The sequence below is a fragment of the Panthera tigris genome, chromosome B3 (genome assembly GCF_018350195.1).
Source record: "Panthera tigris isolate Pti1 chromosome B3, P.tigris_Pti1_mat1.1, whole genome shotgun sequence".
NCBI classification, from domain to species: Eukaryota; Metazoa; Chordata; class Mammalia; order Carnivora; family Felidae; genus Panthera; species Panthera tigris.
This window is the reverse complement of record NC_056665.1, coordinates 41,552,891-41,578,317: the sequence shown is the minus strand read 5'-3', so window position 1 is coordinate 41,578,317 and position 25,427 is coordinate 41,552,891. Positions and strand designations below refer to the sequence as shown.

The window sequence follows — 25,427 nt, the reverse complement described above, 5'->3', positions numbered from 1 at the left end:
TATGACATAGGTACTATACTCTCATTTAATAGAGGAGGTGACTGGTGCACAGAAGTTTGAATAATATGCCCAAAGTCATACTGCCAGTGAGTAGCAAGGCTGGGCTCTGACCTTGGCAGTTCATACTGGCCACCATGGCAGCTCCCAGCGCACTTTATAGGGTACAGAGCCCGGGCATCGGCATTGGTTACAGGGTGGTTAAGAGGTGACCGGCAGGTAGGCCCTGGGTAACCGTCCAGAGCTAGAGAGGAGGAGCAGCCATGGAGGCATTTGTGACCTTGTAAACATTCCCCAGGGAGTCTGGGAATCATGAAAAGAAAGGATCTGGTAAAAGACAAACTTTCTGCAGTTACCCTTGGTGGAAGCTGAACTAAAGTGAAGGGTGACTGGCCTCGAAACACGGGCCTGATGTTAGCTCAATCCTTCACTTACCAGCTTTCACAATGAGGAAGTTCTTTCTGATAGCTAACCTACAGCACTCTTGCTGTTACTTAAAGCTACTCCCTCAGTTTTCCTGTCTAGTGAGAAAAGCTGCTTTTTCATGGGTCTCTCCCACCTGAAGACCTCATCCCGGCTACTTCTTACTATCCCCTTTCCGGAGAGGCATGAGGCACAGCAGGAGGGCTTTGGAGCCCTCAGGCTGAGCTGCTAAGCACAGCTCTGCCACTTACAAGCTGTGTGACCTTGGGCACATGTCATCGATGCCCTGAGCTTCACTCAGAAAATGAAAGTGACAGCACCTCCTCCCATCCCTGTCATGAGGAATAAATGTGGTAGCGTAAGATCAGTGTCTAGATGTGACAGACTCCCAAGACAGGCTGGGCCCTGGGCCATTCTGAGCTAAATTGTCTCAATCCTTTCTCTTGCGGGCCATTTGCCAACCTTTTCGAGCAAGCTCTCCCTTTCGCCTCGCTGGAAAATAAATCTAGGGTTCCCTGTGTGTCTCCGTTTACTTCTAATGAGATATGCGTGGTGATGTGGCATTTCGTTTCAGACTGGCTTTTACCTCTGAAATCCTATCATCCCAGATCAAGTGTCACCTTCTCCCTGGTGACTTCCCCAACTCCCAAAGCCAAAAATACGCAGAGAAATAAACCCTTCTTTCCTCCTTCACTCAACCAATGTTTCCCAAGCATCTTGCCTGGGCTGGGGTCTGTGCATCTGTCCAGGCAGCCCCTATGGGGAGGGTGTCGCTCCCCACAGGCCATGCAGTTATGTGCTCCTTCTGGATGACCCTCCTTGAGGCTGGAAATGGCTCCTTGCTCAGCCCCGTACCCTGCAGAGGCCCTAGAACACTGCCCTGCTTGCAGTAGGCTTATGCTAAAAAAAAAAAAAAAAGCCACTGAAGCAAAAACTTCTCCAGTGATAACTGGACACGTTAATCTTCACTGGAAAGCAAGCGCTTGGCTATTATTACCAACCCAAGAGGCACCTGTGCTTCGGGGGACAGTTATGTGAAAGGAGAACACTAAGTTCCTGCAGTTCTCCATTTCTCTCCAGGGTGTAGTAAGTTTTCGGACCAGGCAGCTTTGCATACTCAGTGTTACTTGCACACCTTCCATACTCAGGGATGGGACACTCCCTCCTTCATCCTTGCTGACAGACACATTGAAGCATCGCACCCAAAGGTTTATCAAGAGCCGGGGAGGTTCTTGGGTCACTGCCAGAAGGAGGCACAGAGGAGTCACTTGTAAGATTGCACCTGAGGGTCCCTCCAAGCTGAGTGTGTAAACAGACCATGGCTCAGAAACCAGCCGAGAGGCTACGCCAGCTCACAGGCTAGGGGATGGAATTGTGAGCGTGTGTGAGTACAGACGCATCTCAGAAAGCAGATACTCACATGAATATGGATGTGGGCGTGCATGTGTGCATGTGTATGTGGGTGCATAGGCACACCCTCCTTCCTGAGGAACCAGGACAGAGCACAATGGTCAGGCATTCCTCTTCAGTCTTGCCGGCTGCCTCTAGCCCTGCAGTGTCCCGTGCTCACACGACACTTGCCGACTAGATGCTCCCTCTGCCCCTGCCACCCAGCCCACTCACTTGACCTCCTTTTCTGACCTGCTTCCTCACCTCAATTCGTCCTCTACTCCCTACTCTTCCTTCCAACGCTGATCCTTCTGATTCCAATGATCACATTCCTTTAGCTGCCCTTCCTCTTCCTAAGAATCTGAGAAGGGTATTGATTCAGGAATGCCCCCAGAGGAACCCCGACAACAGTAACAGCCGTGTGTTGCCAACGGTAACGATGGCGGGGGTGTGTGTGTGTGTGTGTGTGTGTGTGTGTGGAATCTATTGATTTTTTTCCTACCAACCACACTGGTCCTTGATCTACATTTCCCATGAGTGTGGCACATGGAACCTTATCAGATATTTATCTATGTCAAAACGTATTGTGTTTTCTTTAACCACTAAGCCTTTTATCCTGACGAGGGGAAGAAAAGTACGTTAATTTGGCATAATTTGTTCCTGGCAAATCTACATTATTTACTTTAAAAAAAAAAATCACTGCCTTTCCTCAAGGGCTTTTACACAATGTCATGATGTGCAGTCTAGGGCATGCAACACCTGGTATAAAATAAACATCCGCAAAATGACCGGGAAAGCACATGCAATGGGAACCGGGAGACACAAGTTCTGGTCCTGGCTCGGTGCCTCCTGCTCTGTTTGGGCCACTGTGGAACTGTGAGTTTCCCCTGCCTCATTTGTAAGTGGGGGTGGGGTTTGGCTACATCAGTGTCCCATACACGCACACACACACACACATACACACACCCCAGGATCCCACGTAGGCAATATGGCAGTCTGGATGCCAGTTTGAACAGAGACAGGCACTCATCCACAATCAGGCTTCACCGTGTCTACATTTCTGTTAGGTGTCTACATTTCCAGCTGATTTATACCAACAGGTCATTACCCCTATCCCCCCTCCCTTGGTTCAGACCCCTAAGCCCCTCTCCCACATCCCTCTGGCCTCCCTTTCTCCAGTGTTCGCGCTCCATTCACTCTCTACCCTGCAGCTGAGATGATCCTTCTAAACTGCTCATCTGATCACCTCAGGTTTGTACTTGGAATGCTCCAGCAGTCCCCTGCTGCCTCCAGAATGAGGTCCTAACTCCTCAGCTGGCTCACACTCGTCACACTCTGGCCCTGGCCTGCCTCCCCAGCCCCAGTCCCCCTCATCAAGGTTCTTGGGTGGTCCCTAGAACATACCAGCCTAGGTGGTCATTGCATAGTTTGTCCCTTGGCCCCCAGTGCCCTTTCATGCCCTGCCCTTTGCCTGGCTTGCTCTTATCTGTCCTCCAGATCTCAGATTAGATATCACCTCCTCTAGGAAAGCTTTCTCTAGTCCTTTCCCCCAAACCCTAGGTGAGGTCTCTTCCATGCTTCATCTCTCTGTATTGTAAGGCCCTGTCTAATTCACTGTCTCCTCCCAGATTCACAGTTCCACAATGGTAGAGACCATGCCTTACTCGTCATTCTTTAGCATCTAGTCCAATACTTGGCACTTAGTATTCACTCAATATTTGTGGAGTGAATGTGAACCAATTATCTTGGGCTAACTGAAAACTCTGATTGGTTTTTATGTGCATCTTTGATTAATAACAAAGGAGAAAGATTATTTCATTAATGTATTAATTTGCTAAAACAAATCTTTTAAGCAGTGGTGCCCATGGAGGGGGCAGAATAAAAAAGAGTGGTAGAAATCTAGAGTATCCCTACTATAAGGTCCCTTCTCGCTAAAAATTCCAGAAAGCTATTTGTTGTAACCTTTTGGCTCAGGACCAGGAAAAATATCTAGAAACCAGAAGGGTGATATAAGGAAGAATCTTTAGATTTGTAGGTCATAGAAGAATAGACAGTTACTCGAGTCAGAGCCACCAATTTGCCTCTGGGCTTCCTGGTGGCCAAAGCCAAAAGGGAAACAGTCATTTGCATGATTGCCTCAGACTTGCTACAAAATGTCTTGGGGGGGGGGGAGTTTTTGTTCAACAACCTTAAGAGTCACCTTTTCTCACTTCTCCACTCCTCGTCCACCTCCCAGAAGGTGGAACACCCAGGAACAGCCGCTGCTACGACAGCACTAGGCACCATTTGCCAATGTCCTTGTTCCCTGCTTTAAGTAAATCGCACTTTGAACATAAGGAGCCTTTCCAGAGTGATCAGCCCCTGGAAGGTGGGGGCTGCCTGAACCTTGCCCTGACTGTGCTGGTGTCTGGACGGGTCTCATCCAGTTCACCCAGGAGTCACCCAACTGATCTAGTCACCAGTTAATGGTTGCAAAACCATTTAAAAAGTTAAGATGATTTAAACAAACCATTCTGAATTACACCAGTTCTGAGTCAGCCTTTATAGGCAGAAGGAGGTGCAGCTGGCGTTTCTTCCTTCCTGGTTGGCATAAAATCGAGTGCTTGTGAGGAAATCGGGGAGCTTGCTTCTTAAAGAAACACTTTTGTTAAAAAAAAAAAAAGCTCCTAAATTACTTTGTTTATGAGTACTTGTAATATTATCAAACAGAAAGCATACATCAACCGAAAATGGGAAAACGTTATAGTTTAAAATCAAATATGATGACCCATCATTCCCGTATGCTGTGTTGGGCAGTGTGCGTACCAGCCATTATTTTTACACTTTTTTGCCCCCACTGTTTTCGCTATTGAGTTATCAAAAGTAATCATTTCAGCTCCTTTCCTCGTGTTCTTAGCATGTAACAGGGTGCTTCTCAGTGAGTATTTGTGGAACAACTACCATATTTCATTGCTTCCAGACACCATTGATGGTATGTCCCTATTTCAGAGACGCTAAAATGTGGGGGAAATGTGCGTCTGAGAATCAAGCCATTATGGTCTTTGTCCAAGGCAGGCACTTGGCCACATGGTGTGGCCCCTGGAAGTCTGGCTGTGCTTCTGGGCTTCTGTACCCCTCACCCCTGTGGGTGTCGCTGCATAGGACGGTAACAGAGCAGGAAGGAAGGCCCTCCCGCCCAGGGGATTGCAGAAAGGGTCTCGGATCCATTCTCTCCCTCCCGGAAAACCAGACTTTCCAGTCCCTGCCTAGAGCCTCCTTCACACACCTGCTTTGAATTCAGCCTTTTTTTGCTTTAAATCTTCCTTTGAGCCAGTTTACCCCAAGGTAAACTGCCAAGGGCTTTCACCAGCTCCTGGGGGGCCCTGTTCTGCCCTCACCAGGAGGCCTGGGGCAAAGGGCAGGAGGCGCAAGTCTGAGCACCGCAGAAGGCCTGATGGGGCCCCTGAGGAGACCTGCTCCTAGCTCCAGTCAGCCAGCTCTCACCCTGCGGTCCCAAAGCTTGACTCTGCCTCAGGTGGGTGAGGGTTTCTGCCTGGGGCTGGGCTTACTTAGCTCACAATCCTCACAGCCCAGCCTCAGGTTTCTGCCCAGGTTCAGACCTCCACCCTGGCATCCTAAATCAAGGATCAGCCTTGGCGCTTCCCAGGGGCTGGGTCGGGAGGCCAAGGAAGCTGCAGTGACTTCAGCTGTCTGGCTGAGGTGGCTGAGGTGGCTATGGCTGTGGAGCCAGGTATCTGGTCCCTAGAGGCCAGAAAAGCACCAGGGAGATGATGTCTGACTTCTCCCTGGCCTAATGGACAGAGCTAGAAGGAACATTCTGGCCTGTGAGGAGCTCGTGTTTTTTGCCCGGTCCCTTTCTTTCTCACAAAGGAAATGTCCATTTGCTCAGAATACAAAAGGAGTACCTCCTTGCTATTAAAAGCTCAGGCAATTCAGAAAAGCCCGAAGAAGCAACCCCCTCCCAACCCAGATCACGTCCGTTTGGTGCGATAGGGTTTACAAGGCATTTTCCCACATATTAGCCAATATAATTCCACTCTGTGGGGTGGAGGGAAAGAAAATGGTGATTAGCTGTATTAGGGGCTCACTATGTGCCAGGCTCCACTAGGCTCTTTCCACACGTGATCTTACTCAATCCTCCATGAAGCAGACCCGTGCTTCTCAGACACCAGTGGGCCTCAGGATCCTCGGGTGGGCTTCCCCAAATAGATGGCTGGGCCCAGCCCCAGTTTTTTAATTTGTAGGCAGATCTGGGACGGGCCTGAGGTTTTGCGTTTCTAACAAAATCAAACACGGTGCTTTTGTTACTGCCACAGAACCGGAGCTGAAGAGGTTGCTGTTTCCTCCCAGCCTCCTTCATGTGTTCCTCTTCCAGTTCTTTCTTAGTGTTTGGGAAGGGCATCGCGAGTCCCAGGTGACGCTGATGCTACTGATCTGAGAACCACGGAGTAGACGCTATTACTCCCATTCGGTAGTTGAAAAAAACTGAAGTTCAGAGAGGTTAAGTTCCTTCCCGAAGGCCATTCAGCCAGAAAGCGGCCCAGCAGATATTCATGGAGGTCTGCCTGGGTCTGGGTTCCATACACTTTCCACTTCTTCCTCCTGGTTTTCTGCCTCCCCCACTCCCGAGCCACTACACCTGCCTTTAGGAACGAATCCTGGCTTCCCTATGGTACTACCCAGCTGGTAAGGCCAGCCATGAACACTAAAATGCAGACATTTTGGTAGCTACAGGCCAGGATCCCCCCGAACACACAAACCTCAATTCCACAGCTCAGAAGAGATGAGAAATGAGTATGAGTAGGCAGACCATACCACATCCTAACAGACCCTGGATGTCACAACCTCAGTTAGAAGTAACTGGAACAACAGCACAGATTTCATAAATGATAGTGGGTTGGATTGCTAGCCTCAAGGGAAATCCCTAAGGCATAGGGCTGGGGATTCAGTTCCCTGGTATGAGAAACATGTTCCAGCCTTTTCCTGCTGTCTCTCCTCACTGTGCTCGGTGCCTCTTGGCATTCACCCTCAGGACAGCAACTGGAATCGGGGGAGGGGCGGGGGGGGGGTCACTGGGGTGTTTGGAGTTGGTTGGGCCTCTTACCTTTGGTAAAGACAAGAGCTATTTTTTTTTTTTTTATTCATTTATTTTGAGAGAGAGGGAGACAGAAAGAGCAGAGGAGGGGCAGGGAGAAAGGGAGAGGGAGAGAATCCCAAGCAGGCTCCGAGCTCAGCACAGAGCCCAACATGGGGCTTGAACTCATGACCACGAGCTCATGACCTGAGCCGAAACCAAGAGTCGGATGCTTAACCAACGGAGCCACCCAGGAGTCCTAAGACAAGATCTGTTCTTAACTAATTGCACGTGCTTCCTACCTGTGTTTTAAGTTCTCCCTTTAGCTCTTAGTCTGCTTCCCATACTACATTTGAGAGTGAGGTCACAAGTTGCCTTTATCTATACTAAAGAATAGAAAGTGAAGAGTTTTTCCCCCAACCTCCCCCTTGTTTCGTATCTAGCCTGTAGAGTTTGGGGAGGCCTTGGGAAGGATGTCATGTGTCAGGGAAAGCTTGTTTGTGGCAATTTAGTGTTCCAGAAGATTTGGGACAGAAGGTGGGTGGAGCCCAGAGTTGGGAAAACCAGAGAGGTTTGCCCCGTAAAGGATCCCTGCCTGATTCCCAAGGAAAATCCTTTAAGACAGGGAATCTATTGTGTGGGACCAAGGGGAGCAGCATGAGGAATGCAGTGACAGGGCCTGGATCACACGGAGTCTTGCCAGAGTCCAGGGCCTTCTGGCCACATGGCAGAGACGCTGGGCAATAGGGCCTGTGAGGGGCTGCAGCCCACTGCCCGGTGCCCCCAGGCCACACCACCGTCGTTCCAGAGTTCCCTGCACCAGGATGGTGGGGCTGACCCAGCGGATGTCCTGCAGGGCCCCGACTCCAGGAGAGTGGGACGCCCGCCCCATGTTCCCCATCCATCCCATCTCCTTTGAAGGCTTATCTTTTATCTCCCAAATCTCTAGCAGATGATGGTATCTGTTTCTGAGTTAGCTCACATCTAAGGAGCACCGTAGCAATGACTGCTATGCTCAGGCATGGGGCACGGCACCCGTTCTCTGCTCATCTGACGTGTCCTTAGGTCATTAGTTCCAACACATTCATCCTTTTTGGCTGCTCTGTCGTTTTGAACACACTAAGGGGTCTGGGGAGCATTTTTGTCGGGGGAGAAGTAAAAAAAACTTCCAGGGTAAGGATGACTCTCCCAGCCAGCTGGAATTGGTTGACTCTTTTATTGAATATAACACACGTACAGAACAGTGCATGGAGCATCCGTGAACAGCTTGATGAATTCTCCCCCCTCTGAGCACAGCACCCACACCAAGGAACTAACCGTGACCAGCACCCTCCTGGTGCCTCCTTCCAGTCACCTCCACCCCATGAGGGCCCCGGCTACCCTGACCTCCGTCAGCAGACAGTGACTTGAGCGGGCTGGCGTTTATCTCCCGCTCACAGGACAACCTGACTGGAAGTGCCCTCCAGTCCAGAGTCGGCGGAGCTTCCCGGGCTCAGCAGGATTGATCTGGGACCGACGAGCGGTGGGGAGGGCCTGCTCGGCAGCTCCAAACCCCGCTGACGCACCCAGCTGCTGCCCCAGCCACCCCAGAGGGGTGCACAGGACCGGGGGTGGGGGGGGCCATCTTGCCTATCAGAGGGTTCTCCTGTCTGCAGGCGGGCCATCCGGGAGCTCAGCCTGGTGACTTTGTGGAGGGGGAGGGGGTAAGAGCTCTCTTTCCATGTGCTTCTAGAAGTCCTACCCTGTGTTCCAGGCCTTGGGAGGTCCCTGGTTCAGGATGACTCACCCGCATTTACGTGCAGAGTAGCTGAGGTCTGCAGCCTGGGAAAACTAGCACGTGGCATTTGGTTGGACTCGCCTCATTCAGGGCAGCCCTCACTGTTTGGAAACCATTTCCCCCGAGCACCTATGCCAGGCCCTCTGTTTCGCCAGGTGACGCTGAGCACAGGTGCCCGCTGCCAGCCTGGACCCGTCCCCAGCCATCCTTCATTCGTCCTCCTTCACTGGCCCCCACTGAGGGCTGACTCCACATCACGTGTACTCATGTCACTAACAGGAAGCCAGATCTGTCTTTGTGCTCACCCCACGAATGTCACGCACCATTAGACTCTGCCCTCTGCTTCCTCAGCAGGGGGCTGCTACAGAGGTGCCGGCCAGAGCCCGTGGTCAGGAAGAAACGCTTCTGCACCGCTCCTGAGGCCCCCCCCCCAACACTGACCCTCCCGAGGAGCCCTGGGGCCCAGACTCTGTGGGTTCTTCCTTTGTCACGTCCCTTGCCCTGCCCTTTCCTTCCCTCTTCAGCCCCTACCACCACATTACTCTCCCTAAAACACAGACTACTCCCGGCCCTGCCCCTCCATCTATGGAAAAAGTGGGAAAGCTCCACCCTGCCCCTGCCTGTCTCCCCTGTTCAATCCAACCTATCTTTCCAAACTTAGAGTTAATCACTCCCCTATAACTCTTTTTTTTTAATATTTGTTTATTTATTTTGAGAGAGAGAGAGAGAGAGAGTGTGTGTGTGTGTGTGTGTGTGTGTGCAAGAGGCAGAGAGACAGAGGGAGACAGAGAGAATCCCAAGCAGGCCCCTTACTGTCAGTGCAGAGCCCAGTGTGGGTGGTGCCTGGATCCCCTGAACCATGAGCTCATGACCTGAGCCGAAATCGAGTCAGATGCTTAACCAACTGAGCCACAGATGCCCCACCTCTTTCTGTACTTGTTGCCCCTCAAATACCACCTTATTTCCTGCCTCCACTCATGTGATCCCATCATCTTGGCCAGTGCCACTTCTCTGAATCCACCACCACACTGAATCCTCTCCATCCTTCACGGCCCAGGTGAAAGCCCTTCTCCTCCAGGAAGCCTTCCTTGACCATCCAGCCCTAACCCTCTCTATCCTCCTCTGAACCATCAGAGCACTGAGCCACTTATTACCTGTCATTATCTATTTAGCTTTGAATTGTGAGCTTAAAGTATTCCCAGGTACAGACCACAGCCCACCCTTCTGATCACCCACGCACTCCGCAGTGTGCCTTGCACACAGCAAATACATAAGGGATGTTAGTAATGATGGAGCCATGCAGTGCTAGGACCAAGGGGACCTTGACCTGTAGGATCATTGGTTAATTAGCTCAGTGACTTTGCTGTGCCTCCTGGGTTAACAAACATCCAGAGGTTAGCTTTTGCAAATCTAAGGCAGACCTTTTTTGGATTCTGCTTACGCTGTCGAGATCAACTCCTCTGCCTGTCACCACTCCTCCTGTGCCAGTGAGGCAGTCCCAGCCTCCTCACTATACCAGTCCATCTTGCCCATTGCTTGTGACCGTCCCTAACAAGACATTATTAACATTCCTGTGCTTGTCAGTGGACCTGCTACTTGGCCTCCATTCCCACCCCAGCTGACGACCAAATTTCCAGCTCATTGCGACACAGCAGCTGGGCTGATTTCAGGCTGCTAACCTTGCAGGCCCGCCAGAAGTGGCTAATGTCATTCTTGAGCCAATCCCGCAGAAACCCCATTGCTTACTCAATGTCCCTCTCTCTCCTCATGCACAAGGCAGGCATCCCTCTTTCACGAAGGACTAACTGTCACTACCCCTGAACTATGCTTGTTTACAAACATGGCAACAAGAAGTTAATCCTAGGCACACTGACAGCTTAACTCCTGGGGCCTGAGCCAAACTTCCAGAAAGGAGCCCTTTGTTCTTTGTTTTTTGGAGAATAAATGTCCTCCAGAGGAGAAGGTCTCTCTCCTAGCCAAGGCCCTTGCAGTCTGGAGGTAACCCGGGCACATTCACCTGGGAGGTTTGGTAGAAATCCTTGCAGGAAGCTGGAAACCTTAACGCTGGGATTCACAGTTTACGTGCACAGAGCAGGCTCCTCGGCTTGGAGAAAGTGCTGCGTGGAACCTGGGTGGAACCGTCCTTTACAGAAGCCGGGGTACCCCCTTTTAATGATAGCAGAGTTGCTCTTCTCAACCCCCACTGTCACCTCCACAGATGGTGGAGTTTCTGGCTTTCTCATTAAATACAGCCATCCATCTCCTCAAAAATAAAAAAGTATGCAAGATCTCTACTTACCAAAATAGCTCCACTTGGATCCTGCAAAGAACAAAACAAGGCAAAGTAAGTGCAACTGAACTTGAGCAAGCTGGAGAAAACTAGAGATTTTATTTTGAAACGGGTGCGGTCACAAAGGAGGTGGACACCCAGGCGTAAGACGTCATTGGAGTCGGTGTCAGCACAACCGGTTCCCAGAGTCACCGTGCTCCAGAGGGAGGCACAAGGCCATGGGTTCGGGCAGGGGCTCAAGGATCAGGGAGGGGGCTTCTTGATTAGAAGCCTCCCAGATCTTAAGCCAAATTTTATTTTTCTGAATACGTAATAAAATTCACAAGGCTCAAAACCCAAAAGCTCCCGAAAGGTACCAGTGAAAGCTCCTCCTCCCACCCGCTCTCCCTGCTTCCATTAGAGACAGCCAGTTTTATAGTTGATGAGAACATTTTCACGGTCTGACTACGCACACACATGTAATCACGTTCTTTCTCCCCCTTTGCACACAAACGTCCGCATACTGGAAACGTGGGTCTGCATCTTGCTCCTTCCCACTGAACAGCATACCCTGGAGAGCGGTTCACCTCCGTGCATAAAGAGGAGAAAAGTCATCTCAAAAGGCATGTTCTTCGTGGAGGAAGCTGCCACCCTCACCTGCGTTAGAAGGCCAGGGGCGGTAAGAACGTGGAGAAGTTCTGCCGGGAATATAATGGAAGCCGCCTACCCCCTCCCGCTCCACGCCCTTCACAGGTAGAAGTCCTCTGTTCCCACGTCAAAACACAGTTTGGGAAAAGAGGCTGCTGGGCGGCACTTTTAGTACCCCGCCTGACACCTCCCTCGTCACCTCCAGAAGGACACAGAGACCCTGAATCGAGACTCAGGGTGTCTCAGGGGACACCGCCAGGGAGAGGGACTCTCTAAATCCTAAGTGCCTCTCCTGGCTTCTCTGGAGGCCTCCATCATTCTGGGCCCACGGGGTATAGTCGGAAGAGGCTCTCACGGCTCCTTTCTCTCCTGGGAATTGATTTGCAGTAAAGCTTTAACTGACCAGCAATCTGCTCACTTAGCACAACTGGCCATTTTCTACTCAAGCCAATGGTGATTTTGCAAAGCTAAAAGAGTTTTTTAAAAAAGGGAGGGTGCGCTTGGGTGGCGCATTTGGTTAAGTGTCCGACTCTTGAGCTCGGCTCAGGGCGTGACTTCACAGTTTGTGAGTTCGAGTGCCGCATCAGGCTCTCTGCTGTCGGCACGGAGCCTGCTTTGGATGCTTTGTCTCCCCCTCTCTCTGTCCCTCTCTTGCTCATTCTCTCCCTTCCCCCTCTCTCTCAAAATAAATAAACTTAAAAAAAAGTTTGGAAATTGTTGAGTCTCCTTCTCAATCTGTAGTGTGGGAAAGAAGGGGGTGTTCAGATCTCTTAGAATATCCGATGAGTACCTAAGGACCTCTTCCCCAAAAAATGCCTGTAGGCTTGGACACACAAGATTTCACATACAGTTAATTTCCAGAGGTCCACAGACCCTCTAAAACCTGCTCTGGACCCCATAGGAGTTAACAGTCCTAAGATTAACCTTCCCTGAATTAAGAGTTAGATGAAGACACTCAGAACCATGGGGAAACCGAACTTGTACACTACCCCCAAGTGTACCGCTGGACCTTTTACTGAAACAACACTGCAAAGGAACAAAGGAGGCATTGCCGTGGAACCAAGCTACAGAAGACCTCAACCCTCTTTGCTGAACATTTTCCTTCAGCGGTTTTGCCTGAGGGGTTCATTATTAAAATACAATCATGGATTTCAGAGACAGAAGAAAGACTGCCACTTAGGCTGGGCAGCGCACTTGGAAGCTCAGGATCTAGAAGTTCACAAGTAACCGGGGAGTTTATCCTCGCCCCTAACCCGGAGAGACGGGCCACTGCGGTGAGCCTGGAGACCACCAGAAACACAGCTGCTGCCCGTGAGCAGTCCTGCCTTGTCCAGAAGTTGAATTGCACCTGCCCCAAATCAAATCATAGCCCCAGTCTTCCGCACCTTCCGCTCTCCTCCCCAAAGCTGGCCACGCTGGGGTTTTCCCTACTGTTGTAGCTCTTCCTCTGATGAAGCATCTGTGTGATACTTTGGAAAGCTCAGGGACCAGTGGTATAGAGTGGACATCTGGGACCGTAAAGCCTCGCAGGACCAAGGACTCGGTCTTTAAAAAGCAGCAGCATCCAGAGTAAACGTTCCCACCCTCCTCTCCCCGAGCAGGCCTGCCTGGTCCTTAAGACCAAGATACAAATGGCAGTCTCTGGAAAGACTCAGGAGCTGGAGGCTGGGGAGAGGAAGCATGATAAAATGAAGGGGAGAGTAGTCTAAGGGGGAGGGGGTTTCAGATGAAGGTCAAGGCCCAGCCTGGTCCATCTTCAGCTCAAAATTAACCTTAGGAAGACTTTCTAAAGGAAATGTGTGTGTGTGTGTGTTTGCTTTATCTGCAAGTAGCACCTCCTGGTTCCTCGCCTCTAGCTTTAGGGGCAGGAGTCTTTTTTTTTTTTTAATGTTTATTTTTTTTGAGAGAGAGAGAGACAGAGTACTAGCTGGGGGTGGGGGGAGGGGGTGGGGGTGCCGAGAGAGAGGAAGACACAGAATCCGAAGCAGGCTCCAGGCTCCGAGCTGTCAGCACAGAGCCTGATGCGGGGCTCGAACTCACGAACCACGAGATTATGACCTGAGTTGAAGTTGGACACTTAACCAACTGAGCCACCCAGGCACCCCTAGGGGCAGGAGTCTTAACAGACTCACCTGACCATACACAGGAGGCAGGCCAGGCCAAGGCTCCTTCAGCCACATTTCAGAGGCTTCCTGAGGGAGCAGGCTCTTCCAGAAGGAAAATTTTCCCCTTCCTGGAAAGGTGATCTTTTCTGTTAGATGTTGGAGGCTCAGCTCAGTGCCTGTTAGAACCTGCAGGCCTACTCTGTACTGGGCAGGGAGAATGCCCTGAGGGCTCACTGAGGAAGTAGTATGGATAAGGATCCAGGCCAAGGGTTCAGGGCCCGCCTGCTCCCTGTCCTGGGTGTTAGAACCTTCTCTGAGTAACTGTCGTTGGGGAGGCCAGAGACTGTCTAGCTTTCTATGCCAGGTTCAGACAGAGCAGGCTCTGCAGAATTCATTGAAATGTTCCCCCAAAGCAACTAAAAATTCCAAGGTTTTCTCCAGAAGACACTTGACCTCACTTTATTACATTCCCTCCTTCCCGACTCAAGTCATTTTTTTCAGACATTCACCAGTGCCAAACGCTGGAAGTTTAAGTGCTCCAGGGGGAGGGCAGACCACACTCCGACCTCTTTACCTAGTTTCACCCCCCTCCATTCCCAACCTTGGGTTAATACTGACACTCTACGTCTCAGTGACGTTTGCTTTGACCTTGTCCCCCAAGGCAGTTAAATAGCCAAGAAACCTGCATGAGGAATAGCAGAATAAAACCCGTGTTCTTCAACTCTGGGGGGTAGGCAGGCTGGCTACTCAGTGTGGGATGAAAGTGAATTTTTTTACTTCAAGCTTCCCCTGCCCCAACTTGGAGAATGGGGAGGGAAGCAAGGCAAAGGAGGAGGGAAAGGAAAGGAAGAGGGAGGGCACGGAGAAGAGGGGAAGAAGAGGAGGGGAGGGCAGGGAGACAGGGGAAGAGACAGCAGGGAGGAGGAGCTGCCCCAGAGTGAGGGGAGTAACAGGCTTTCTGGAAGGCGAGCCAATAAATGACTGTTTCTCTCCCGTCTTGAGCAGCTTGGAACTACAAGGGAGATTTCTAGCAAAACTTGAGGTCTTGGTGCAGCTTTCTTGAGAGGGGAATATATGTCAAAGTCTGCAACTGTAAAAATTAATTTCCACTTTTAAATAACCCCTTTCTCCCACCCACCTTCTATTTCTCGTGGGCCAGATAGGGGAAATAATATCAAGCCTATCTTGCCAGCCAGCGGATTTGAGTTGAATTAAGAGTAATGCCAAAGCTGCAACAGGCCAGCTCCCCAGACCTTCCTCCTGCCCTGCCCCACGGGCATAGTGACCTCCAGGAGAGGAGGAGGGTTGGAGCTTGCATGCTACAGAGGAGGTCCAATGTCCCATGACCACTGCCTAGTAGGGGAGGAACCATTTCCAGCCATCATAGTCACTTTCAGGCCTCCTATAAATGTTTCACCCTAATCTCGGTCCAGGAACCAGGCACCTACAAATGCCCCTACAACTTGGGACAGACTCTGTCAAGGGCAGGAGCCACCATCGGTTAGCCACCCAGAAGTTTCCACAAATGTCACCATCTACCCTCAAGAAAAGTGCTCTGCCGGCAGCTGGAGAGGCAGGGGACAGGTTGGAGTCCTGCTGTTTGTTCCTAAGGATGAACTAACCTTGACTTTGGCTGCTCACCCAAACTCACTGCCTTGACCTGAGCCTGCAGTTCAGGTCCTCCCCGTCTCCTGTCATCCCATTGGGCACCCTCAGCCTCCAGCCCTTCGGGGTTAAGGGCCCTAATTACACTCAGAAATGATGTGTGTATGCTCTCCTGAGTGCACACACACTTCCCTTCAGGATAGTGGAGCCTTCTGGAGAAAAACAGTGATTAAGGATGGGATGCATCATCCCTTAGACTTGGAGGTAAAACGTCATGGTAGAGAGTCTCTCCTCCAAAGAAAAGCATCCTCCACTGTGGAAGGTTCTGCAACTGGGACGCGGCAAACCCCTCCTGGTAACCACGCAGCCCAGAAGGCCACACTCACTTCTCTGCCATCTGCACGTGGACCGAGGCACAGTACCTTAAATCCCGGTTCCCTTTCTCCTCCCTTCAGCAAGTTCCCAAGCCGCCCCTGCCGAGCTGGCGGGAGCTCAAAGAACACACAAAACATCTTTCAATCCGAAGACGACATGCTTCCCCCAACCGCAACAGGTCGTGCCTTCCAAAAGAAAACGAATTTCCCAAAACGCATTTTCTAGATTGTCTTAAAAACACGCGTTTGAAAGTATGCATGTCCTTCCCGGCTCCCCCGCAATGATTTTGCTTTAGCATGAGAGAGAGAGAGAGCCCTGCAGGAAACCCTCCGTCCAGGTGTAGCTGAGCTCCTGGGACCGGGAGGAAAGAAGAGGCAGGCACTTTACCGTGGAGCGGGGCCGGGCCGGCAGGCTGTTGGTTTAAGCACAGGAGCAGGAGGACGGCGGCGGCTTGCAGGCTGCGGGGCATCGCTGGCTGCCGGGGCGCGGCGGGGGCGCAGCCTGGGCTCCCGCTCCGTCCCCTCCCGGGCTCTCCGCGCTGGGGACCGCGTGCGCGAAGCCCCACCGCCTTGCGAGCACGTCTGCTCTTCGGGCTCCGGGCTCCCCGCGGGCTGCTTTTAAGGAGCGACTCAGCCCCAAACACATGATGTCATCGTGCTGGGGTGGGGTGGGGGGGAGAACGCCCTGCCTACGGGAGGTCTGGTGCCCGGGGCTGCGAGGTGAGTTGTAGCCTGACTCGAGCCGCGCTCCGCGGGGCAGCGCTGACCCGGGAATCCAGGGCTCGTTGGGAGCAGCCGGCAGGTGTGGGTCGAGAGCCGCCTGCCTCGGGCCCGCCGGGACGGGTGCGGCTGGGGACTGGCTCCACTGGTCACCGCCTTGATCTGTGGCTGCCCTTAAGTGAGAAGCGCCCTGAGTATAATGCCATAGGGACAAGTGCCTCCTTCGGGACGCCCAGTTGCGTGCCTGCCTGGACCGGGCACACACATCAGGGACTGGAAAGGACAGCAAAGGGGCTGCACTCCAATTCAGAATTTCCGCAGGTTGTGCAGTGCAGCCTGCTTTTGAATTTGCACACAAAGAAATTAATTAATTAAGAATAGGTAAATAGGGTGGGCAGTGAACAGCTTTAGGAAGCAATTAGACTTTCCCTAGTAACATGTTAAGTAGACAAGGCTCATATTCGTTCGTAGTACCAATCCGTTCTCTACGAAGCTGGGGGGCGGGGTGTCCCTTCTGTGGGGTAGAAAAAGACTTCGATTATTTATTGAGTACCTTCTATGTGTCAGGCACTGTACTAGGCATTTTGCATCATGCATCAATGTCTGAGTTCTGCTTCCAATGCATATTATCATCACCTGTTGCTCATTTCTGCCCATTTTTCTCACATATCTATATTCTTTTTTTTTTTTTTTTTTTTTTTTTTTTTGAGAGAGAGAGAGAGAAAGCTCAAGCAGGAGAGGGGCAGAGGGAGGAGAGAGAGAGAAGCTTCAGCAGGCTTCATGCCCAGCGCTAGCTGGACATGGGGCTCAGTCTCATGACTGGAGATCATGACCTGAGCTGAAATCAAGAGTCCCGTGCTTCACTGACTGAGCCACGCAGGCACCCCTGTATTCTTTTAAGTATGTGTATACATACATCTAGTCACATACTCATGGTTCTGATTCCCCTTTGTATTTAGTCCATGTTCATTTGTTAAGTCAAAAGTCTTACTAACCTGCTGCCTCGATACATCTTCCTCCTGCTGTTACTGCCACTTGCCGTTCCCACATCCTTGTCATTTGTTCTTTTGGCTTCCCCGGGCCATCTCCATGTCTGCACTGCTCCTCGTGCTGGGCTCAATTTCCTTCCTGCTCTGCGACCTTGCCTGTTCTCTTGGCTCCAGCTGCCTATAGACGCTGTACAGACCACATGGTCTGCTGAAGGGCACCCACCGGCCCTGGTACACGACCCCTGCTTTTGTGACTTGGCCCATCCTGCCCTCTTCTCTTGGCCACAGCAGCCTGACCAGCCTCCCATCTCTCCGGTCTGTGCTGACTCTCAGCCTATGTGGACTCTCAGGCTGGCCTCAGTGACCAGGGAAACCACTTGTCCATGCAGGTTTTGGAGAGAAGAGCAGCTTCTGTGCTGACAGTCACCAGCAAGCACATGCCACCCACATTAGAAGGGGTGCTACTGTTCTGTCCCCAGCAGCTCAGCTACTGTTTGCATTAATCAAGAGCCCTGAAGTCTTTGTAAGGAAGTAGCTACAAAGACAATCTTGTTACCGGCACTTCCAGACCACAGCAGGCTTAAGGATGACCTTTTCTGCCTGCAAATCTTGATAAAGAGCCTTGACTAAGCTCCAGAGCAGCGAGTGAACAGTTCACTTACAGTTCTTAAGACATTCCTGCCTCCGATTTGTCATCAAGGGCTTTAGAAGATTAAATGTACTTGAAGGACACAAGAGATAGGGAAGAGCTGTTGCAGGTTCAGAGATGCACACACTGAACCTGTGCAGATGAAATCATTCACCCCACGTCTCACAACGACTTAAAGGTACCCTGGGCCATGCACACACATTTCGTTACTCTCAGTTCAGGTGTTTTCCCATTATGTCTGGCTAAACATTAAGTTCAATTTCTCCTTGAACATGCATCTCTAAGTCTTCTCCAAGGATCCTCTGAGATCAAGGTGGACGGGTTTAGAAAAGAGGGGGAATTTAATAGAAGAGTAAGGCAAGATTGTGAAGTGGGTTTGGTGCAGAGAAAGGAGAGGGCTGGGATGTTCACTGCATGTCTAGAATAGAGATGTGGTTAATTAGTAAAGAATGGATAGCAATCAAAAGAGAATTGGGAATATCAACTAAGATCCAATTGCCCTGCTTTGAGTGATTTTTTTTTTTTTTAAGTTTAGGGGATCAGAAAGGGGGAAAAGCAAGCAGGAATGGATGGAGTGACCAAATTTCTGAAGTATTAAAGCTGAACATCAAGCACCCCCTCGCTCCCCAACAAACAGCACAAACCTAACCAGCTTAAGTTCCCAACTCTGGGAGCCTTCCCTGCCAGAGGCTCCCTGAAGCCTGCGTAACTGGACACGCACGGGCTCGCTTTGCCATCATCAGATGGGGCTGTCATCCGCCAATAAATAATCCATTACTCAATGGGTTAAGGTGGAAAACGGACCTGTGGCACACAAAATGTGGCAGCTGGCCACCAAACAACATGCCCAGGCAGAAGGCTCCAGGGTGAGGAGCTCCTGTATAATGTCGCCATCTGAATTGACGAGAGGGCGAGGCTGCTGAGTCAAGGGGCAGAGAAGTGTGGGGCAAAGGAGCTCGAGATTTGGTGTCGGGGGGTCTGGGCTGAAGTGCCTGCCCCATCACTACTTACCGAATGGCCTTGACAGTGGTACAACCTCTTGAAACTTCAGTTTCCTCCTCTGTATAGTGCAGGTTGTAATCCTGGTCCCTGGGTGACTAACAGAAATGATATATGGCTGGAATGAGGGCGAGTGGAAACTTTTCTGTTCATTCATTCACCCTCTGTATGCTAGGCGCTGTGCTAGGCGTCCTCCTTGCTCTTGGAGAGTGTGGAAACGTAAAACAACCTCATAAACAACTATATCAGATTGGAATAAGTGTGATGGAAGGTTGATGTATAACCAGACGGGAACCACTCTGCCTGGGGCAATGAGGGAAGACATCATCCATATAAGAATTAGATTCTTTGACTTCATAAAACCTCTGAAGCACACTGCTAATACCAATCTCTTCTTTCCCAGAGCTGGCATCGTTTGTCCATACATAAGCTAATGTGTAGCCATAAGCATTCCAGTATAAAGAGTTTGATTTCCTGGGGCACCTGGGTGGCTCAGTCGGTGAAGCGTCCGACTTCGGCTCAGGTCATGATCTCATAGTTTGTGAGTTCGAGCCCCGCGTTGGACTCTGTGCTGACAGCTCAGAGCCTGGAGCCTGCTTTGGATTCTGTGTCTCCCTCTCTCTCTGCCCTTCCCCCATTCGTACTTTGACTCTCTCTCTCTCTCTCTAAATAAGTAAACATTAAAAAAAAATTTTTTTAAGGAAAAAAAAAGAATTTGATTTCCTAAGGTATTAACTAACTTTTCACATAGTGTCACTCAGGGTTGCCCAGGTGGCTCAGTCGGTTAGGCATCTGGCTCTTGATCTCAGGTCAGGTCTTCATCTCAGGGTCCTTGGGTTCAAGGCCTGTGCTGGGCCCCAGGCTGAGCGTGAAGCCTACTTAAAAACAAACAAACAAACAAACAAACAAACAGTGTTACTCAGCTGGGAATGACTTGTTTATGGGGCTAACGAAAGGACTAGTGGGCAGAGGACTAACATTTAGTGAGTACCCACTGTTTGGCACTGTGCATGGCACTTTATTCTTACAACAGCTTGTGGGGATAGTGTTAGGATTGCCATTTCACAGATAAGGAATCTGAGGCTTGGCAAGGTTAACTCCTTTCCTTGAACGAGGCTGTTGGGTGGCAGAAACTGAATCCTCAACCAGACGATTCTCTGTCTCCAAGACCCAGGCAGGCTCTTTTCACGGCTCCCCTAACAAATACCTTAGATGGGGATACTTTATATCCTTGTAGGATGAGGATTCTTTCATTTTTTAGATGCTTTGATCATTTATTTGTGGATTAGGGGCACAATGTGCCAGAATGCCCAGCATGGGCCGTGGCTGTGTCCTCCCTGACCCCCATGGGGTTACTGAGAGCCCCTGCACTCTGATCAACACATAGCACATCTGCCAAAATGTGATACGAGGAACCTGAGACCACAGAGCTTTGATATGACACGTCTCTCCAGCAAATGAGAATATGAGCCCGACTGCCTAGTTACTTGTTATATTAATGGACTTGTTATATAATGAACCAAGGAAAGGGAGTATGGAGGAAGGCAGAGGGAAAGGAAGGAAGGAAGGGAGGAAGGGAGGGAGGGAGGAAGGAAGGACAAGGAAGGACAAGGAAAGAAAAGGAAGGAAGGAAAGAGGGAAGGAAGGAAAGGAGGAAGGGAGGAAGGAAGGGGAGGGAGGAAAGGAAAGGAAGAAGGAAGGAAAAAGCCACAGGTTTTCCTTTGACTGGGTAATAGCTGAGGAGACTTCTGGGCCAAGACTTGCACAGACCCCTTGATCCTGGTGCAAGTGTCTAGGTCTTTGAAAATGCAGTCACTTTTGTAGCTTTATTCACATGGGCTTCTTCACTTGTGAAGCTGTGGCTTGGAGTCATAGCCTCTGTGTGAACCCTAGCTACCCTGCTCACTTTCAGGCAGGAGCGTCACAGGATAGAGTGACCCACAGGAAAGAATGCTGGACTCATGGCTTTGCCAGGAATGAGCTCTGGGCTTATAGCAGATCTCTTGTCCAGCATAGGCCTCAGTTTTCTGATCTGTAAGTGGAAGTAAGAACGTCTAGCCACACAGAGGGTTTCGAGTGTGGGATGAGACCATAGATGTGAAAGTACGTCGGAAAACCAAGTGAAAGTACTCGACAAACACGATATTCCTAAGAGAGGGCTTGAAACAAAAGATATTGTTTTGATCTCGGCCTTGGTTTACCAAAGAAAATGAAAACTGGATTCCAACAAGGGACCCTAAGTTCTCATTCAGCCCTTGCCACCAGTTACCATGGCAACTTGTGACTCTGGTCCAGCTACTTGTCCGCTGAATCCTTCAGCTGTTGCTTCTGTCAAGTGGGAAATAATGGCTTGTCATCAGGACTTTTATAAAGCACTCTGCATGATTAATAACAAAATGACAGTAATTTAAAATTCTATGCACAAGGAAAGTACGCATTGTCAGTGAAAATAAACCTTGGTGCAATATGTTTCCTCTTTCCAGGCAAACGATTCTGAAAACCATGGTTAGCCGACAAGAGACTGCTTAGGAGATATAATTAGACTACAATAGCTTAAGGTTTCTCACATCCATCTCCTTTCACCCCTGCTGGTTGGATCCACTCTTCTCTAACCTCGGGGGTTTGGTCCAGATCCTGGACTATTCACCAAAAGTGAATAGTCCTCATATCAATTCTGACAACTTCCGCCCAGGGTTAGGAAGGCCGAATGGTATAAGGGAAAGAGTTTGGCATCACATGAACCTGGGTTTTGAAAGTCAGCAACACCACTCACTACCCATGGGAACTTGGGCAAGTCACTTAACCTCTCTGAGTTTCAGTTGCCTATTTTTCTTTTCTTTCCTTTTCTTTTCTTTTCTCTTCTTTCTTTCTTTTTCTTTTTCTTTTTTTTTTTTTGAGAGATAGAGGGAGTGAGAAGGGAAGAGGGGCAAAGGGAGAGAGAGAGAGAGAGAGAGAGAGAGAGAGAGTCTCAAGCAGGCTCCATGCTCAGCACGGAGCTCAACATAGGGCTCAGTCTCACAACTGTGAGATCATGACCTGAGCCAAAATCAAGAGTCAGATGCTTAACTAACTGAGATACCCAGGCACCCCTCCTGTTTTCCTTTTTAAAGAGATGAGGGCCATAGAGTAAGAATACCCCAAAGAGCAATAAGGAGGAATAAACAAAATAAGCTAGGCCTGTAAAGAACTTAGCCCAGTGGCATATAATGAGCACCATATAATGGTAGTTCTCTGCTATAGAAAGGCCTTGAATGGCTGATGGGGGACTATTTCACCCATTGTTCCTGGTTTAGGCAACCCCACCAACTTCCCTGGTTTGGGCAACCACACCAACTTTCATGAACCCTAAGAGAAGAATGAGTGAAGATCTCAAGACATCTCTTTTCCCCTAATTTTACACATTGGCCTCTCAAAGAATGTCACTTTTGTCATAACACACCAGCCTTCCTACAGAAGCAATGATACCTTTTAATCAAGGAGACTCAGAACTACTTTATCACGGGAAATGCCTGATCACTAGAATCTCGGAGCTGGGAGGTACTCCTGAGCTCAGAGATGCCACATGCTATTAGAATAAGCTAGTAATTTCCTCTTGCTTCGATACCCTTGTTTTTTACAATTGCAGGAATTTATAATCTGATCCCTCATTTCCTTTCCTTTCAAAGAAAACTGGCAAGCAACTCCCACCTTCCTTCGGCCCCAGTGCCAGGCAGAGACTCAGTAGGCTGGAAGCCTGGTGCAGTTAACATTGCTGGCTTCATGGCATGGACAGGTGAGGGCCACTGAGCATCTCAACAGACCATCCAAGTTGAGTTGGCTCTCGGGTCAGGTGCCAGCCCTTGGCAAGGACCCAGCTCCATCTCAAGCCCTGAGAAAGGGCTCAGGTGTACCCAGTGGCCAAGGACAGCAGATAGGCAGCCAAGGCTTCATTGTTCTCTCACCCAAGAGAGTATGGCCAGTGAACTAGAGATACCTCCCTGAGGAAAGGCTGCACGGTGAGCTCACTGAGATGAGTAAAGAAATCTTACCTATGGAACTAACTTCTTTATGCCCACCCCATCCCCCAATCCTTGAAATCAAGAGTCTGAGGCTCAGGGAAGAGGAGAGGGGCCGGAGGTTGAATCAGTCACCAACGGCCAATGATTTCCTCAGTCATGCTGATGTAATGAAGCCTCCAGAAAAAAACAAAAGAACTTCTGGGTTGGTGAGCACATGGAGATGTGGGGAGGGTGGGCCCTGAAGAGGCATGGAAGCTCCATACCCCTTCCCCAGACCTCATCCCCTGCAGCTCAGCTATCTGTTCCTGAGTTGCACCCTTTAAATGTGTGGGGTTTTCTTTTTAATGTTTATTTATTTATTTTGAGAGAGAGAAATATATGCGTGCATGCACACAAAGGGGCAGGGCAGAGAGAGAGGGAAAGAGAGAATCCCAAGTGGGCTCCATGCTGTCAGCACAGAGCCCGACGCAGGACTCGATCCCATGAACCGTGAGACTGGCAAGATCAAGAGTTAGACACTTAACCAACTGAGCCACCCAAGTACCCCTGTTTGTTGTTGTTGTTGTTTTGAGAGAGAGTGGAGAGTGGGCACAGGGAGAGAGACAGAATCTCAAGCAGGCTCCAGGCCCAGTGCAGGGCCCAACACAGGGCTCAGTCTCACAACCACGAGATCATGATATGAGCCAAGATAAGAGTCTGATGCTTAACTGAGCCACCCAGGCACCCCGAGTTATATCCTTTGATTATAAACTGGTGATCCAGAAAAAAAAAAAAAAAAGAGTTTGAGGCTCACTTTACAGTGGAATAAATTATAACTAGGTTACTTACATCTTCAAATTCTGTTTCTCTTGGGGAGGATGGGAAGGAAAAATGCCTCAGATACCTCAGTCATTCCATTTTTGTAACAGAAACTGTGCCAATTAATTCCAGTGAGAATTTGTAAAATTCTTTTGAAACATTTAGGAAGGATTCCATACTCCATAATTACAAAGTGTACTGATGCTTGTTACTATTGAGTTGTTCATCTTTAGTGAAGGCATCTGATCCCCCTGTGATAAGAAGGATCTCAGAGTCATTACCCCTCTGAGACAAAAAACATGTTAACACAGGCCCAGTTCATAGTAAAGAAATCACTTCAGAGCTAGTGAATAAGAGAAATCCCGTCATGGGGTGCCTGCCTGGCTCAGTCAGTAGAGCATGCAACTCTTGATCTTGAGGTTGTGAGTTCAAGCCCCATGTCGGATGTAGAGGTTACTGAAAAAATAAAATCTTTGAAAAAATAAAAGAGAAATCTCATCGTAATAGTTCCTATATAACGAGCTGCCAGCAGAAGGGAGATGGTAAAAACTGGGGAAGAAGGCAGAGAAAAGTTATGGAAGGAACAGTGTTAACCTGTAGCCATTGTCCAGACTAAAGGGGAAGAAGCCTGGGGAAGTCAACGATAACTCCATGGTCTTCCGCCTGAGGGATGAGCAACATGTGATTTTGTGAAAATTCAGGAGTCTGATGCTGGACAAAGCATTCCTGGCCAAGACTGGAAACACAACTTTTTTTTTGTTTCTTTTTTTTTTAATGTTTATTTACTTATTTTGAGAGAGAGTGTGAGCAGGGGAGGGGCAGAGAGAGAGGAAGAGAGACAATCCTAAGTAGACTCTGTGCTGTGAGCACAGAGCCCGACATGGGGCTCGATCTCATGAACCATGAGATCATGACCTGAGCTGAGATCAAGAGTGGGACGCTCAACCTACTGAGCCTCCCAGGTGCCCCTGGAAACAGAACTTTAAATGCTCAACTATAACAGGGAAACATCTCAAATGATTTTTTTTTAATTTTTTTTTCAACGTTTTTTATTTATTTTTTTTGGGGGACAGAGAGAGACAGAGCATGAACGGGGGAGGGGCAGAGAGAGAGGGAGACACAGAATCGGAAACAGGCTCCAGGCTCTGAGCCATCAGCCCAGAGCCCGACGCGGGGCTCGAACTCACGGACCGCGAGATCGTGACCTGGCTGAAGTCGGACGCTTAACCGACTGCGCCACCCAGGCGCTCCTCAAATGATTTTTATAAACAAAGTTATTTAGAGGGAATTCATAAAAGGAAAAGAAATCACATACGAATGCATCCTAGTTGACAATAACTTCTTGCACGTTCCATTCTTATTCATGTGAACAAAAAATATTTATCCAGTCACTATCAAGTATATTTACTTGATAATGTGCATACAACTTTTAATAAAAAAAAATGACAGTGGATCATAAGCACTTTTCTACTTTTCTACGTAATCTTAATAATTTTTACATTGACAAATCTTAAGTTTCAAGAAGTCATGAAACCTGGGAAGACTAGCGATTTAAAACAGGGAATCAAATTTCTTGAGGGAGTTCCTCAAGAAGGTCAGGAAACTCCTAGAAG

At 49.6% G+C, this 25,427-nt stretch overlaps 2 protein-coding genes across 5 annotated transcripts in view; one reads left to right on the top strand and one right to left on the bottom strand.

Moving 5' to 3' along the window:
• Positions 1 to 16,235, bottom strand: part of CA12 (carbonic anhydrase 12) — a 51,146-nt gene extending 34,911 nt beyond the window's left edge. For all 4 annotated transcript variants that reach the window (XM_007084485.3, XM_007084486.3, XM_007084487.3 and 1 more), the window contains exons 1-2: positions 16,050 to 16,235; positions 10,960 to 10,980 (exon numbers count right to left, since the gene is read on the bottom strand). In XM_007084485.3, coding sequence (XP_007084547.1) covers positions 10,960 to 10,980; positions 16,050 to 16,131 — 103 coding nt within the window. In that variant the 5' untranslated portion in view covers positions 16,132 to 16,235. The remainder of the gene's footprint in view (positions 1 to 10,959; positions 10,981 to 16,049) is intronic.
• APH1B (aph-1 homolog B, gamma-secretase subunit) overlaps positions 1 to 25,427 on the top strand; it is a 139,619-nt gene that overhangs the window by 93,181 nt on the left and 21,011 nt on the right. The gene's annotated exons all lie outside the window — the stretch shown is intronic.